Genomic DNA, 16,294 nt, shown 5'->3' on the forward strand with positions numbered 1-16,294 from the left:
AAATCTCCTCACCAACAAGACCACCAATGATGGTATACGAATTGGACTTTAGTCTCACTCTCCCTTTACAGGGTTAAATAATCCAGGTGTTATGGATTTATGCCATATTCTCACCCCCTTAATTTGTTTTCTTGTATCAAAATATTCTTGACCAAGTATACTTTAAGCAGAAACCAACTATGGGTAAGGAGTTTCTGCTCTGGTGTGAGGGATCGGGGGGAAGATGTGAAATCCAAAAGAAACGCCTTTCTAGAGCACCTCATGAATTCTGAAAACATTTGCTTCAGGTTTTAGCCAAGGGACCTTGGGCAACTTACTTGACCCTTCTGTGCCCCAGTTTCATCACCTGTAAAATAGGGAAAATAACAGTACACTTTTGACAAGATTGCTATGATAATTGAATTAGTTAACTATATAAAGCATGTAGTACAATACTTAGCACATAGTAAACACTATACAAGGGTAAATTTCTAAAAACACAGAACTTTTAACTCTGCATACTCCTATTGCATTTTTTATGCTCCACTAAATTTTTACAAAATTCATAATTTGTATATTATTTGTCCAGCTTTACTTAAGATTTTTTTTAAGTAAACAAAAAAAGATCTCAACTTTAAACCTCAGAATTAACTAAAACCAAAGACGTATTTGTTCCATGTTGTTTCTTTCCCATACATTGTTTTCCTCTACACTTAAAAGCTTCCTGAATCCATAAAAAAGAAAATATATACTACAGACTCTATAGACTTCCTCTTTCCCTATAATTTTGCCCTAAGACACAATGTACCCAAATCAATGGCTTAACTGGATTTCAGATCTGCCTTTGCCAGGACATGACCCCAGGTTAGTTAATTGCCCCCTTGTCTAACCCCATTATGCTATTTGCTGTAAGGTAGTGGAAGGAGAAGAGAAGGGTACAGGGCTGAAGCAGAACTTGTGCAGTTTTCTGAGGCTGACATCTTTTGGGTGGGCAATGGGCTGGTACAGCTGCTGGTATTGAGGAAGCAGGCCCAGGGAAAGGAGAAGGAAGAGGCTGAAGTGGAATCCTGTATAGGAGCACAGGAAGGAGTCAAAGGGATAGGAAGACACTGGCTTTCATGCACCCTCTTCATTTTTGAGAAGAGGAAACTAAGACCGAGAGAGCTGAAGAGCCCTGCAGAGAGGGAGCAAATCTTGAATGTAAGCTTAGGAATGGAGGTCATTCTTCTTCTGTTTCTTCAAAAATTGTTAAAGATTTGGTTCAACACGTAGCTAGATCTCCAAAGTATGTGAGACATGGGGAGGGTCACTGGAGGGGAATAAAAACAATACATTGAACTGAACAATTCGAAATGTTTGGCCACACTAAAACCACAGGGCCATAGACCAAACAGAAAGTCAGCTTCTTTGAATGCTTTAGAAAGAGCATTGACCCAAGAACAAGAAGACCTGGGTTTCATTAGACTGAGTCATATAAAACTGTCATCTTTGTAGGTCAAAATGTAGTAGTGCCAACTCTATCTGTTCAACTCACAGTTCCAACTCTACCACTCAGTAGATGTTTGGGATTTGGACAAGATCTCCACATCTCTTCAGTGGGTAATACCTGCCTTACCTATTTTTTCAGGGTTTTGCAAGGACAGATCCAAAGTACACAACATTTACTGAGTGCCTGCTTTCAATAACTGCTTGGGAAACAAAGATGACTAAGGTACAACCCTTATTTCTAAGGAGTTAGCATTCCAGCAGAGGATATAGGAAAACTAATTTAGTTGGATATGATAAGCAAGTAAGAAAAGGAAGCAATAAATTCTGTTTGATTGTGGGTGGTTAGGGAAATGAAGGCATTTGAACTGGGCTCTAAGGGTTAAATAGAAGCTTCCCAGGCAAAGAGGAAGAGGCATCTCTAGCAAGAGGAACAGCTTGTACAAAGGCATGGAGGTATACAAGTGTGTGGTGAATTGAAGAATAGTAAGCAGTCCAATGGGTATAAAATGTAAAGTGTGTCTGTGTGGGAGTAGGGGGGTTACTGTTGTGTGAGGCTACAAAGGTTGAAGGGGTAGGTAGTGTCAGTGAATAAAAATGACTGGGTAAGAATGCATCCAGGAATACTGTGGGAAAGCATAGAAGTGCTTTACAAATGCTAAGTAAAGAACAAAAGAAATTTTTCCTAAAATCTCAACATCCCTCCCCTCCTGTCACAAGGAGTTCTGCTTGAATCATATACTGATTTGCCAAATTTCTTTGTAGTGTTTCCTCTCCTTGGGAGAAATGTTCTCTCCTGGGTCCAGGTAAGAGGCATGTAGAAACTTTCAGAGTGCCAGGGAGTCAGGAACAGGAAGTGATTCAGTTTGAACAAGGACAATGCTATCTCATTGTTCCCCAAATTTCAACCTCCCCTTCTGTGACATCACTTTTTCTGACCTCCCCCAAGAAAGAAGTGAAACCACTATACCCAAGGGAACAGAGGATAATGTGATCACCCTCCCATCTCACCCTCTCCCTCCTGCTCCCCTGTGAAATCTCCCAGAATGAAATCATATAGCGTTGTCAAACTTAATCATTCTCCCCATTTCCTGTCCCTCCTACCAGCCAAGACAAGTTGTGGGGCACTGTCTTCTTCAGTAATTTTCTAGTACCCAACAAGAGTTTTGATGACCCCTCTATACCTTCATAGATCTGCTCATGCAAAAGTATGTAAGCTTTACAAGGTGGTGAATGGAATTTAAAACCCAAAAATTTAATTTCACCTCATTTTACGAACAGTTCCCATGGAATAAGAGAAAGAACCAGATGGACTTAAGTTCAGATCCTAGCTTTGCTACTTACTAGCTATGGGGTCTTTTGCAGCACACTTAATCTCTTTGAGTCTCTATTTCCTAAATTTTAAAATGGTACTCAAATACCAGGGTCATGGTAACAATTAGAGATAACATATGGAAAGCATCTGGCCCACAGAAGATGCCCAAGACACTGTAAGTGCCATCACCATTATCATCACCACCACCATTATTAAGAGCTTGAACTAATGCAGACTCCTTGCTGATTTCATTTCTTTCCTCTTCCTACCCTCCATCTATTCCTTATATGACAGCCAAAGCAGTCTTTAAAAAATGAAACCCAAGTCACATCCCATATTACTTAAAAACACTTCATTGGCTTCCCACTGAATTTTGAATAAAATCCAAGCTCCTCCTTCTGGTATCCAGGGCCCAGCCCTACCTGGCTTCTGTCCTCTTCTACTGCCAACACCATTACATTATACTCTCCTCATTGTCCACTGTGCTCCAACCATACTAGCCGTCTCATTTCCAAATACAACAAATTCTGTGAGACCCTTTGACCCTGGGGTTTTTTCTGCCCAGAAAGCACTCTCTGTCCCCTCCCTTCCATATATTCTTCACACCCTTGGAGTGCAACATAAATGCCACTTTCTGTGACCACACTACTTTAATACTACTGTTTATCTTCTTTACCAGCCTAGTTCTTATTTATTTATCACTGTTTATAAATGATTTATTTGTGGGGTCATGATACCACCATTCATGAGTTTGAGCCCCACTGACAGTACAGAGCCTGCTTGGAATTCTATATCTCCTTCTATCTACCCCTCCCCCACTTGTCCACACACTCTCTTTTTCTCTCTCTCTCTCTCGGTCTCTCAAAATAAAAATAAACTTTAAAAAATAAAATAAAATAAATGATTTATTTGCATGATTATTTGTTCAACATCTATTTCTCCAAAAGAGAGTGAACTGCAGGAGGCAGGAAAAACTTTGTTTTGTTCACTGCTATACCCCAGCACCTAACGCAGCACTAGACAAGTGTTTGAGTTATTACTGTTGTTATGATTACTCAGCAGCACTCTGTGGTATAGTATAGACATGTACAAATCCAACATCATTTGGGACTTTTCTTGGGATATTAGGAGGGCAGAATTTCTTTACAATGATTACTAGGCATGTTTCTTTTCTTTCTTTCTTTAAAAAAATTTAATATTTATTTTTGAGAGAAAGAGACAGTGAGAGCAGGGGAGGGGCAGAGAGAATAGGAGACACAGAATCCAAAGCAGGCTCCAGGCTCTGAGCTGTTAGCACAGAGCCTGATGTGGGGCTCAAACTCAAGAACCAAGAGATCATGACCTGAGCTTAAGTTGGACACTTAACCCACTGAGCCACCCAGATGTCCCAAGACTTTTTTTTTTCCCCCAAAGCATTTAGCTACTTTCTAGGGCATCAAATGTTGAACTTTATATTTTGTATTCCAAAATTTCCATAATTAACATGTATTTTTAATAAAAATTTCTTATAAACTCTACATGTTAATGACAAGCCTCTTCACAAGAAATCAATCTAATCAAATGAATTTATTTTACAAGTAAAATTCACAATCAGGAAAGAAAAGTCAACAGCCAACTTAACATTATAAAGGGTATTGGTATTTTAAAAAAAGGAAATTGCTTATCAAAGGGCATTGCCTGACATATGAGAGGTGGTTGGTAATTCAATAAATGATTTTCCAGTTGATCAGATGTAGATAAGAAGACACAGTGAAATGAAAATTTTCATGCAGTGTCCCATGGGTTAATGGGGTTGGAATACATAGTCCTTGGCAAGTAATGGGCACTTGATATTTGTTGAATGCATAAGTTTCTGGAAGACTTTGCCAGGCAAAGAGACAAACATAACACTGCAGTTTGGGAAATGACTACACTTCATACATTTTTGTTTTTGTTGCTCAGATGTGAATCACCAACTAATGAATTTCCATGCAAGATATTATTTCTTGATAGATTAAAATCTTCTTTCAGGTTGTTTGGGGTTTTTTTTTCTTTCATAATTTAAATGTGTGTCATTTCCTCTGGAATGTCATCTCCCTCCTTTTTTTCCTTAAAAATGTCCTTCTATTTTCCTTTATTAACTAAAATGCAGCTTCCCTTGGTGACAACACTATTCTCAAAACCCACACCCTTTCTTTGTGTGCCCATCTCCCAGGGACAATAGAGAAGTGACACATTTCTTATTTTTTACTGCTCTTGCTAACCCTCACCATGGGTCCAACTACCTACTTATGTTAATTCCTTTCCATTCAGGTTGATAGAGACCCTAAAGTCCTTTCCTGTTTGATGGTGCCTCTATTGAGGTCAACTTTGGTGACTCCAGTGCCTGTTTTGATGAGTCTTTAATATTCTTCTACAGTTCACCTGCAAAAGCTAATCTTGACTACCACTATCATCAGAACTTTGCAATCTCCAAGATAGAGAACATTCCTCAGAATTCCCCCAAATTCCTCAGTTTACAAACAACCTCCAGTCTTTCTACTTCTCCCACGCCAATTTTTAAATTCTTTGTAAAATCACCTTTTAAATTGTGGTAAACTTTACCATTTTAACCATCCTATGTATACAGTGCAGTAGCATGAAGTACATTCATATTGCTGAGTAACCATTACCACAATCCATCTCCAAAACATTTTTCATCTTCTAAAACTGAAACTCGATATCCATGAACAGTGGTTCCCCATTTCTTAGTAAATTCTTTTTTACATTCTCTAAGGAACTGTTTCAGACTTTTCCTACTCATCCTCAGAAATTAAAACACATGCTTACTTCTCTTAATTTCTGTAACTCTCCTCACAACTTACTTTCTGAAGATGCAAGCCATTTTTACAAGACTGTCAAGTTCTTGTCCCTTAAAACTTTACATCTCTACCATTCTTTTGCTTTTCCTCCTCTACTACAGAAAGAAGAATGCCTCCTCCTTTTCAAAGCCAACCCCTCCACTACTGCTCTCTCCTTTCACTCTGTTTCTTCTGGGACTTTATTATATCAGTTTTCTCCTTTTTGTTTCTCTCTTTCATTTTCATTTTCTCTTTGCATTGTAACATGTCCGAGAGTCCCATATTCCAATAAAAAACATCAATAATAATATTAATAACAAGTATTAAGTTCCCACTATGTGCCAGGTACTGTCCCAACTGCTTAAAATATATCTTCTCATATAATTCTCACAATGACCCACTGAGTTCAAATTATTATGAAGAAAATTATTATGATGAAGAAATTGAGAGTTTAGAAATATTGAGCAACTTGCCCAAGATTGTCTAACTAGTAAGCAGTATTTTCCCTTCTCCATGCTATTCTAGCAAGATTCCATTGTCTCTTTGTTTCCCTTTCATTACTGTATTTCTTGAAAAAGTTTCAGTTCCTCCTCTACACTATGCAATCCACTGCAGTTTCTTGGAGAGTCCCACGCTTAATGGTCTCTCTAAAAGGTCTCTAATCCCCAGCTGGGTCACTGTAGTGCTCATCACCAAATGTTGCTTTTTGGGATGGTTTTCTCTCTTAGTCTTCATAATATATGACCTCTTTTTTTCTGGTTCTCTTCCTAGTCTTTTCTAACTCCTTATCTTCTCTTACTCTTTAAATGTAAGATTTCCTATAGTTCCATCTAGACATAGCCTGCTTCCTGTTCCACATTCAGCTGAGACATTCTCATTTGCTCCTACATCATCAACTCTCATGCTGTAACGAAGAACAAATCCACACAGCTAATTCTGGCCTCCCCTACCCACCCACAACCTAATTCCAGCTCAGTGCTGAAATTTCCATGTAAGTGCTCCTCAAGTATCTCAAACTCCATCTGCCCCACATTATACTCATTACCTGTGCTTGACAATGGACTCCCCACCTGAGTTTCCTACCATGAACCACAGGCACCCCCTTCAATTCCCTTTGCCTCCCTGCTATCCCTGTCCAGAGCTGATACAAACACATCCAAAAAGAGCTATGAGGGCTCTGTAGTGGACACAACCCTGAACTGAGAGTGAAACTTGGGTTTTAATCCTGACTCAGTCACTAAGAAGCTAAGTGACTTAGTGGAGCTAGAACAGGGATCTCTGGGGCCTTTTATCACTCTAATATTTAAGGACTTATGACCTTCATCCCCTCCTTACTGGCCTCACTAACATTGCCCTGACCCTGCCCTCACTGCTTTTTGCCTGGGCTATTTTAATTGGCCTCCTGACTGACCTTGTTTCCTGTCTTTTCTTCTTTCATTCCTCCAGACACAACCATAAAATTACAGTTTTTATAATATAATCATAAAACACAGTTTTTATATACTTCTCACTTATTTAAAAAACTTTTAGAAGATTCCTGTTGGCTATGGGATAAAATTCAAACTATTTATTTCTGCATTCATAGCCTTTTGCATGTTAGTTCCAACATAACACATGAAACATCACTTTGTCTAAATTGGATTACATGTGAGGTTGGAGATAAGCACTGTAGGAAAAAAAATACCTTATTCTTCATAGTAAAAGTAATAGTGTATCAAAGATTTAGGTGTTTAGTAAACGATATAATTTTAGGAAATGGTATAATAAATTTATTTATAAGTTTAGAAGACGGGAGGTATTTTGAAGCAGGATGCAAAATCCAGGAATTCTAAAACAGTGATTAAATTTGACCACATAAGATTTGAAAATTTATTTACAGCAAAAAATGGAAAAAATTTCAACTCATACAGAGATAAGGCTTTCATTTCTTAATTTACAAAGGATTCATATAAATCAATAATTGACAGAAATTGAGGACAAATAGATTTTTAAATATTTATTTTTGAGAGAGAGAGAGAAAGAGAGAGAGAGCACACATGGGTGTGAGTGGGGGAGGAGCAGAGTGAGAGGCAGACAGAGGATCTAAAGTGGGCTCTGTGCTGACAGCAGACTCAGACTCACAGGGTTCAAATTCACTAACCATGAGATCATGACCTGAGTTAAAGTCTATGCTTAAATGACTGAGCCACCCAGGCACCCCAATAACAAATACATTTTGTTAAGTTGCTTCATTTCACTAAATAAAATTCAAAACCATGAAATATTTTCCTTTCTTTAGAAAAGCAAATATTTTTTAAAGTTTTTATTTAAAGTCCAGTTAGTTAACATGCAGTGTAATATTAGTTTCAGGTGTACAATATAGTGATTCAACACTTCCATATAGCACTGGAAATGATCTCAAGTGCACTCCTTAATCCCTATCACATATTTCACCCATTCCCTCTCCCACCTCCCCTCTGGTAACCATTGGCTTGTTTTCTATAGTTAAGGGTCTATTTCTTGGTTTGCCTCTCTCTTTTTTTCCCCTTTGCTCGTTTGTTTTGTTTCTTAAATTCCACTAGAAAGGCAAATATCTTACAGGTGATGACACCATTGCTGCTAAGACAATGATGAAAAGGCATTTACTTGGATTGTTGAAAAAATTTGGAATTCAATGGGAAAATATCTATCAACATGTAAGATGCAAGAACCCTTTGATTCAGCAATCCCAGTACAAGGAATTTGTGCTACCAATGAACGTACAAAGGTTTACCAAGAATCACAACACACACACACACACAAACACACACACACATGTCAGCTGCAACATTGGTGATATTAGAAAAGAAGAAAAGAAAGGGGAAAAAATAGAAACAAGTGTTAATAAAAGATTGGTATGGGATATTTATATAATTGAATGCTAATTATAATGCTTCCTGTAAAAGAATATTTCTGACATGTATTCATGATGTAGTATTATTGAAAAATCAAAAAAGCAGCTTATAAAATAAAATTTGTGGAAGATTCTATTTTTTTGGAAGATTCTATTTTTATGAAAAAATAGATATGCATAGTATTTCTACATTGGAGAAAGAATGTCAGGAAATACAGCATATATGCTTTCCTATCATTTACCTATCTTCTGAGAGCATGTACATCATTTTTATAATCAGAAAAAAAATTACCTAAAGTTTTCAACTTCCCAAAAGAAAAGAGAAAGGCAATGAAACAATCTGTGCCCTTGTATGATCTACATTGAGCAATAAACAGTACCTAGAGTCCATGTCATAGAGGTTTCATAAAAATTAATGATTAACTGAGTATAACTCATTGAAATTGCTGCAGTTAAAATAATCTAAAAGTTCTGTTTAGGATTTGACTGTGGGAATAAAATATACTCCCACTCATTCTAACTAGCACTATTTACACTGCCTCATTCATCAAAAGCTGTCACCCAATGTTGCTTAATCCAAGTGTGTATATATAAGTGGAGTTGAAATATAACTGCAACTACTACCAAACGTCGATGACAAGAAACTTCATTTGAGAGCAGCCCTTCACGTTTATAACTAAGGTGAGTTATAACCGGTGTATAAGAATATTTGCCTATGTTTTTGGGAAAGGCAGCATGAAGGAACCAATGATGTTTATATTGCTATATTTTCTGAAATATTTCTGATTTTAAAATAGGAAGGTAAAGAGTAAATTTTAAGTCTGAAAAAAGGTGAAAAGAATGCTTGTATTTTTTAAAGATATGTAGGTTGTTTAAAGAAATGCTTTTTTTCTTTTTGAATAGGATTTGAAAATATTTCTTGACTATGCTTTTGACTTACCATTTGATTCTTAAAAAGCAGCTAACTTTCTCTGTGTCAATGACTGCATTGTAAATGTGGTATTTCAGTTGCTTATCTATGTTGCTTAAATCAGAAAGCTAATTTTGGTTTAGAGCTGAGTTCCTCCAAGTATGCTATCTCAAATTAGCCCATGCTAATAGATAGTCCATGTTAACAGGGTTGTTAATAGAGGTGGTGGGGGAAGTTACAAGATCAAATAATAACCCAAAATAATTAAACTAAAGTACCTATGAATCGTCAATGAAAGACTGCTTACCTCTTCACTCTGGTAATGTGGTTCTGACTTCACAAGAGGTGGAATATAAATAGGGACATTTCCTACATTTATTTGAAACAGTTTGTTTTGGGTTTTATTTTTTTTATGTCCATCCAGGAGTAGTTTTTTTCCTGGAATGTAAGGATGCTTGGATAAAAAAGGAAACAAACTTAAAAACGAGTGTTATAATTTTCATTTTATCAGTATTGCCTGCACACCTACTGTGTGCAAGGTATTATTTGAACTATTTTCTATACATTTAAAATTTAACTACAATAATACCAAACTATTCCACATGTTATGATTACAAATTACCATATTTAGAAATTTATTATTTTCAAAGAAGTTGGACAACTGGCCAAGCATTTGAAACTAAATTCCAAGTTTTGATTATTTTCTTCTTACATTTGGAGGAGGAAGAGAGGAGATAGGGTGGGAAACTCAGGCATAAAGAAGGAAATCAGGAAACCAGATTCTGGTCCCAGTTTTGCTTTTGTGATCCTGGGCAAGCCACTTAATCTTTCAGTCTTAGCCTACTCATCCATTGTTTTAGGGGTTCAGGAAAATGATATCAAAGATTCTCTGCTTCTAAGTGTTCTTACCATTGAAGAATTTTGCTCATGAAACCCAGTGTAAATAAGATGGTTGCATGTAATATTATCCATCTAAACAATAACAACAACAACAAAAACAATGGAATTTCAACCTATGTGAAGTCCAGAGACAAAAACAAAGTTGTATAATACAAGTAGAAATAACTATTAGCAGAGTTTCAGGCAATATAAGGGAGAATTTAAAGCTGAAGAAATGCTGCTCTCTCCACAAATCACAGCACCACTGCCTTACCTTGATAATGAAGCCAGTCTGTGGTACCTTACTGAAAGAATTTGAGTTTTTCTGCAATTTATAATAGAGAACGCAACATTCTTTCAGTAACATATTGCCACCCAGTTTGATAGTCAAGGTGCAGCAACCATTAATGATCCTTGCCTGAATAAGTATTAAATTGGAAGCTACAAGACTGTTGTTTTTCTAATTCTACCATTCTTTCTATAATGAATAAATCCCTCATTCATTCATTCTTGAGAAATTCAAGACTGGTGGGTTTCTTTTTGCATTAAATGCTTTATAGTAAATTGCCTTCATTTTTCTTTTTGATGCTCAGATTATGCCAAATTTGGCCAGTGGGAAACCCTTTAAGGGCACTCCTGTGTCCTTTTGACACAGCCTCACAAATTTTTGAATGACACATGGCTTTTTGGCATTACTGAATGCCAAATTTAGGGGTTCAGGAAAATGATATCAAAGATTCTCTGCTTCTAAGTGTTCTTACCATTGAAGAATTTTGCTCATGAAACCCAGTGTAAATAAGATGGTTGCATGTAATATTATCCATCCAAACAATAACAACAACAACAACAACAAAAACAATGGAATTTCAACCTATGTGAAGTCCAGAGACAAAAACAAAGTTGTATAATACAAGTAGAAATAACTATTCCATATTCACTTCTACATTCCCAACCCATATCTAGAGTTCTGGTTCCTTTTAGTGAAAAAACTGTTTTTAAACTAAGATGGGCATACTGATATTGCTGATTCAGATTTAGCACAACAGAGATTTTCCTTTGGCTTCTTATATTTTATATTTGTATCTCCTTTCCCCTGTGGTAAAAATCCTGTAACATTAACATATCTACTTATTTGTTCTATACTCTAGTATAGAAAAAACTGTTTCAGAATTCCAAAATCAGTAATGCCACCAACAAAAAGCCCAGTAAGTAAAGGTTAAGATTTCTTTGCAGTTCTTTTTGTCCTCTGACTATATTCCAATATAGATATATTTTCAGAAAACTATGTTCAAATATTATTGAAATAATTACTTTCCTTATGTGGCTGTTATTAATATTGAGTTTGCCACAGTTGTTTCTGTTTATTTTCAAGTTGAGACAATTGAACTAATATTGCATTTTAACCTACAGAAGCCTGAAAAATGAAGACTAAAATGGAGTATTCAACCACCAAAATCTCCCCAGCAAAGATGAACAGCTCAGCAGGCAAGGCTTTGGTAAAATCTCCCAAGTTGGGAAGTAAGAACTTAAGCATTTCTGATTGTTTTACACACTATATTCATCTGTTATCAAATCTTTATGATTCTGATGTTCATACATGATATCTTGCCAAAAGCTACTAAGAATACAAGAGCTGAAATTAGGAAGGATGGCTCATATGTTTGTAATACAGCAGTCTTTGGTTTTAGACAAACTATATATAGCCAACTTTTGCTTATTTGATACATACCAGGACAAGAATGGTTTAGGTAATTTAAACCTGCTAATAGTGATAAACATGAATAACCCTTAATATCAATCCCTTCTTTCTACCCACACCTCTTTCTACCTAACCCAAAATCTTTTTCCCAGATCAATAAAATTTTAAACTGATTTTCTTTCATTCAACAAACATTTATTATGTATAAAACACCTTTGGTGTACTGTGGTCTTGACTTGCAACTTCTGATAAGGGAGAGAATAATAAGTGAAGATATTTGAATAATACATGCCCCAAATAAAGCGGAGTTGATCAAATGATGCTCAAGTCTATCCAATTGAAAACTCAAAGGAATTGGCATAAATTGAAGGGTAAATAAAGGCAGGTAGTAGCCATAGTTTTAAGATGAAAGAGCTAATATCTTTGATCCTGAAAATCATCCTAGAAAAGAATTATGCAAATTTACACTCATGTTTTTCATACAAAAGAGGTAACACCAAAGAAAGTTAATAGAAGTCTGCCAAGACTGGAGAGAAAATAGAGGATGAGGAATGATAGTGGGGACTGGCATATCTTTGTTCTTTGTTCTCTTCATCTCTTTGAACATCGTTAAGGCTAGAAGAGAGCAGTGGTAAAGAATATCATTTTCTGTCTTCCCTAAGGCTGTGGCCCACCCATGCTGTTTTTAGTAACCAAGGAAAACATTAATTTAATTGTAGTTTCTGAATGGCCAGAAAATCACAGTTAAGTTAATCCTTTTATTTGTGTCTGAATCAAAACTCTGTGTAGAAACAGTGACTCAGTGGAACTAACTCTATGTCCTCTTAATAAAGAATGTGTTTTCTTTGTACACCAGGAGATGTGGCCGCTTTATAGATACTGGAGTGGAGGAGCAGGCTGGAGTTTATGCCAGAGTTGCTGGCATTGATGCAAAAATTAAAATGTAGCCCCTCCTTTAAGGGTGCAGTGGCCCTAACAGCTTACTTATACCATTTAGAGAAACATGATAAAGATAATCCCCAAATCATGCATATGGCTTTGGAATACAGCACATTATTCTTATTGTCCCTTAACAGATCTTCTTTTCCAATAATATTTCTCAGTTTAACACTAAGATTTTCATTATTTAGACACTGTTGGATAAAATTTCAACAAATATCTATAAAGTGTGTGGCAGGTGCACTTCTCAAAACTCAAGGTGCAAGTAATATTGTATCTTATTTTTCTAAATTAACTGCTGTGAGCCTCCAAGCAACAAAGCAAGAAAGCTCATTTTTGTTCCTTCTCCTTTGGACTGGCAGGATCTGATACAATCACAAAGCCAGAAAACTCAATATCGGCTAGAGGTATACATACAATCAGGTTCCATATGAGTTTGGTCACCACTAAGGTACTTCATCCCTAGTACCAATAAGATACAGGACTTAATGAGCTAGAGAAAAGCCCCTCCCCAAACTCATTTCCTTCTTAGTTTCAAGGAAACTACTTGTAGAGTCAGGCCATTTTCCTCTGCTACTTCTTCTCCCCTACATTCATCAACACTTTCTCTGTCCTGACAATCCAGCTTCCTAGTGAATCTAGCCACCAGTCACCGTATGAGAGCCATGGGACAGATCCATCCAGCAGAAGTATTTTATCTGGCCTGAACAGTATATAGTTGTTTTTTAATTGAGGAAACATTTAAAAATTAGAAGATTGTGCATAAAAATCTCCATATCTTGAAAAATCTGAAAATCTAGCAACACTGGGTCCATATCCCTACATGGCAATAATTGGCAATAGAAATGAGTAGAGGTCACACCCTTTAATTTGAGTTATGTCCATGGAATATCTTCTGTTACAGTGATGGAGCTCAACTTTATCCTATGGACAGTAAGAAACCATTGAAAACATTTAATTGGGGAATAGCAAGATTTTTTTTTTAAGATAGAGTGCATGAGCAGAGGAAGGAGGCAGAAGGAGGGTGCATGAGCAGAGGAGGGAGGCAGAGAGACAGAGAGAGAGAGAGAGAGAGAGAGAGAGAGAATCTCAAGCAGGCTCCATGCTCAATGTGGAGCATGATGCTCCCACAACCCTGGGATCATAACCTGAGCTGAAATCAAGAGTCAGATGCTCAACCAACTGAGCCACCCAGGCACTGGATATTTTTATTTTAGAAAGATCAATCACATTGATGGTGGCATATAGAGTGAAGGGGCAAGAATAGAAACAAAAATGGGTTAGAAGTCCACTGCATTCATCTAGGGGACTGATGATGAGGGCCTAACCTAAAACAACAGAATAGGAAGGAAGAACTAAATTTCAGATACATTCAGAAAGTGAAATCAATAAGATTTAATGACACACCACATAAATTGAGGCATGGACAGAGATGGAAAAATAGAAGATTCTCAGCTTTCAGGATGATTTAAGAATGGGCAGACAATGGTAGAAAGTGGTACTGTTTTTCAAGATAGGATTTCAGGAGGAATATATTTTGGGTAGAAAAAGATAACGAAGGGTTGATTTTTTTATGAGTATATTTGAATTTGGAGTAGGTGTTGGTCATCCAGGTAGAGATGTCTAGAATTCTGGTGGCTCTACATAGATAGATACAGAGATGCTGTAGGATAACTTAAGTCAAAATACCCTGTGAAGAAAGAGCAACAGATAGGAAACTCAGGAGACAGAACTAAGGGACAGTTACAGTTTGGGGAGTCATCAGTGTATAAGAAGATGTCATTGGAGCAGGCTTGCCCAGAAAAAAAGTCTAGAGTGAGAGGAAAGGCAAAGGACAAATTTTGAGGAACACCAATATTTTAGAAGCAGCCAGACAAGGAGAAAACCAACAAAGAAGCAGAGAGATGGATGATCAGAGAGAAAAAAGGAGAACATAAGAAGACTGGTGACATGACAATAAGAAAAGAAAGAGTTTCAGAGAAGGATGTGGTTGCCAAAGTCAAATGCCACAGATAAATCAAGGGTAGTAAGCAGTGAGGAGAGACTGGTGAAATAAGTGTTTCGGAAAGAAATGAAAGATGAGTGATTCACTTACGTAGTTCCTGTCAGCCATAGTCTGGCTCTCTTAGTGACAGAAGTACAGAAAGATTTCCAAGCCCCTTCCCATTTACTCACCAGAAATGCGTGAAGGATTTCATCATGTTGTTGCTATGATGAAATTACTTATGAGAATTTCCTTAAAAACCACCTGAGACACTGCCCTCATACATGAGGCAGGATAGAGACATAGGAAGTGGCAACAGCCCTTACATAAGCTTGAGTTGGCCTTTTGACCCCAGCGGAGAACTCTCTCTCACAGAGTCCCCAAGGCCATGCCAGCTTTGTGCTTCCCGTCTGAGAACACAACCCTCACAACCATACTTTCAGCTGCCCTGAACACGAAAGTATACCTTCTTACAAATTCTCCCAATGTAAATTATCTTCAATACTTCAAAGAATTTTTTAAGTTTATTTATTTATTTTGAGAGAGAGAGAGGGAGAAGGGGAGAGAGAGAGAGAGACAGCATGAGCAGGGGAGGGGCAGAGAGAGAAGGAAACAGAATCTGAAGCAGGCTCTGAGCTCTCAGCACAGAGCCGGATGCGGGGCTCAAACCCACGAATGGTGAGATCATGACCTGAGCTGAAGTCAGATGCTTAACAGACTGAGCCACCCAGGTGCTCCGTCTTCAATATTTCAAATGTAGTCATCCCTCAATAAATTATACTAGTGTTCGTCCCACTAGATGATAGCCTCTACATCAATATCTTTAGCTCCTCTCTTCTACACCCATAATACTTCCTCAATATCATGACTGTTACTTCTAACTACCCAAGACCCACATCCTGCTCCCTACAGGATCCACTCTCAATGTTAGACATGCCTGTCAGTTATGTCCAATGGGATTCTGAATATAACATAAAGATAAGCATGTAAAGAATGAGCATACTTTCAGTATCATCTTATGCCTTTTAGTTCTGGAGAGACAATGTGAAACATTTAATAAAGTATTTTATTAAATTAGTCGTCAGGAAACTAAGTTCAATGCTGGCATTGGCATAGGTTTATAAATTATCCTTGCAATTGTAAAAACATTACATAAATGTGATACTACAGTTGATATTTATAAATTTGATGCAATGATAGGGAGTTCCAAGGTAGATGTTAGTATAATTAAGTGGTCTTGCCCCATTCAGAGTGTTGAAGATACCTAAAGGCAGATGCCCATCTGAATTGGAGGTAAGATATAGATAATTCAAAATAGTAAGTTACAAAAGTTTACTTAACTTTCAAAAGTATATCAGGAAGACAAATCTTCTAGAGAATTAAAAGGAGGAGGGGTGCCTGGGTGACTCAGTC

At 37.1% G+C, this 16,294-nt stretch overlaps 1 protein-coding gene across 4 annotated transcripts in view; it reads left to right on the forward strand.

Moving 5' to 3' along the window:
• The window catches only part of IL33 (interleukin 33), a 38,724-nt gene that overhangs the window by 11,782 nt on the left and 10,648 nt on the right, over positions 1-16,294 (forward strand). For 2 of the 4 annotated variants that reach the window (XM_049634509.1, XM_049634534.1), the window contains exons 3-5: positions 1,607-1,690; positions 9,025-9,151; positions 11,670-11,777. In XM_049634509.1, the coding sequence (XP_049490466.1) occupies positions 11,681-11,777 (97 nt within the window). In that variant the 5' untranslated portion in view covers positions 1,607-1,690; positions 9,025-9,151; positions 11,670-11,680. The remainder of the gene's footprint in view (positions 1-1,606; positions 1,691-9,024; positions 9,152-11,669; positions 11,778-16,294) is intronic. The other 2 variants (XM_049634516.1, XM_049634525.1) reach the window with 2 other exon arrangements.

This window comes from Panthera uncia, chromosome D4 (assembly GCF_023721935.1).
Source record: "Panthera uncia isolate 11264 chromosome D4, Puncia_PCG_1.0, whole genome shotgun sequence".
NCBI lineage: Eukaryota > Metazoa > Chordata > Mammalia > Carnivora > Felidae > Panthera > Panthera uncia.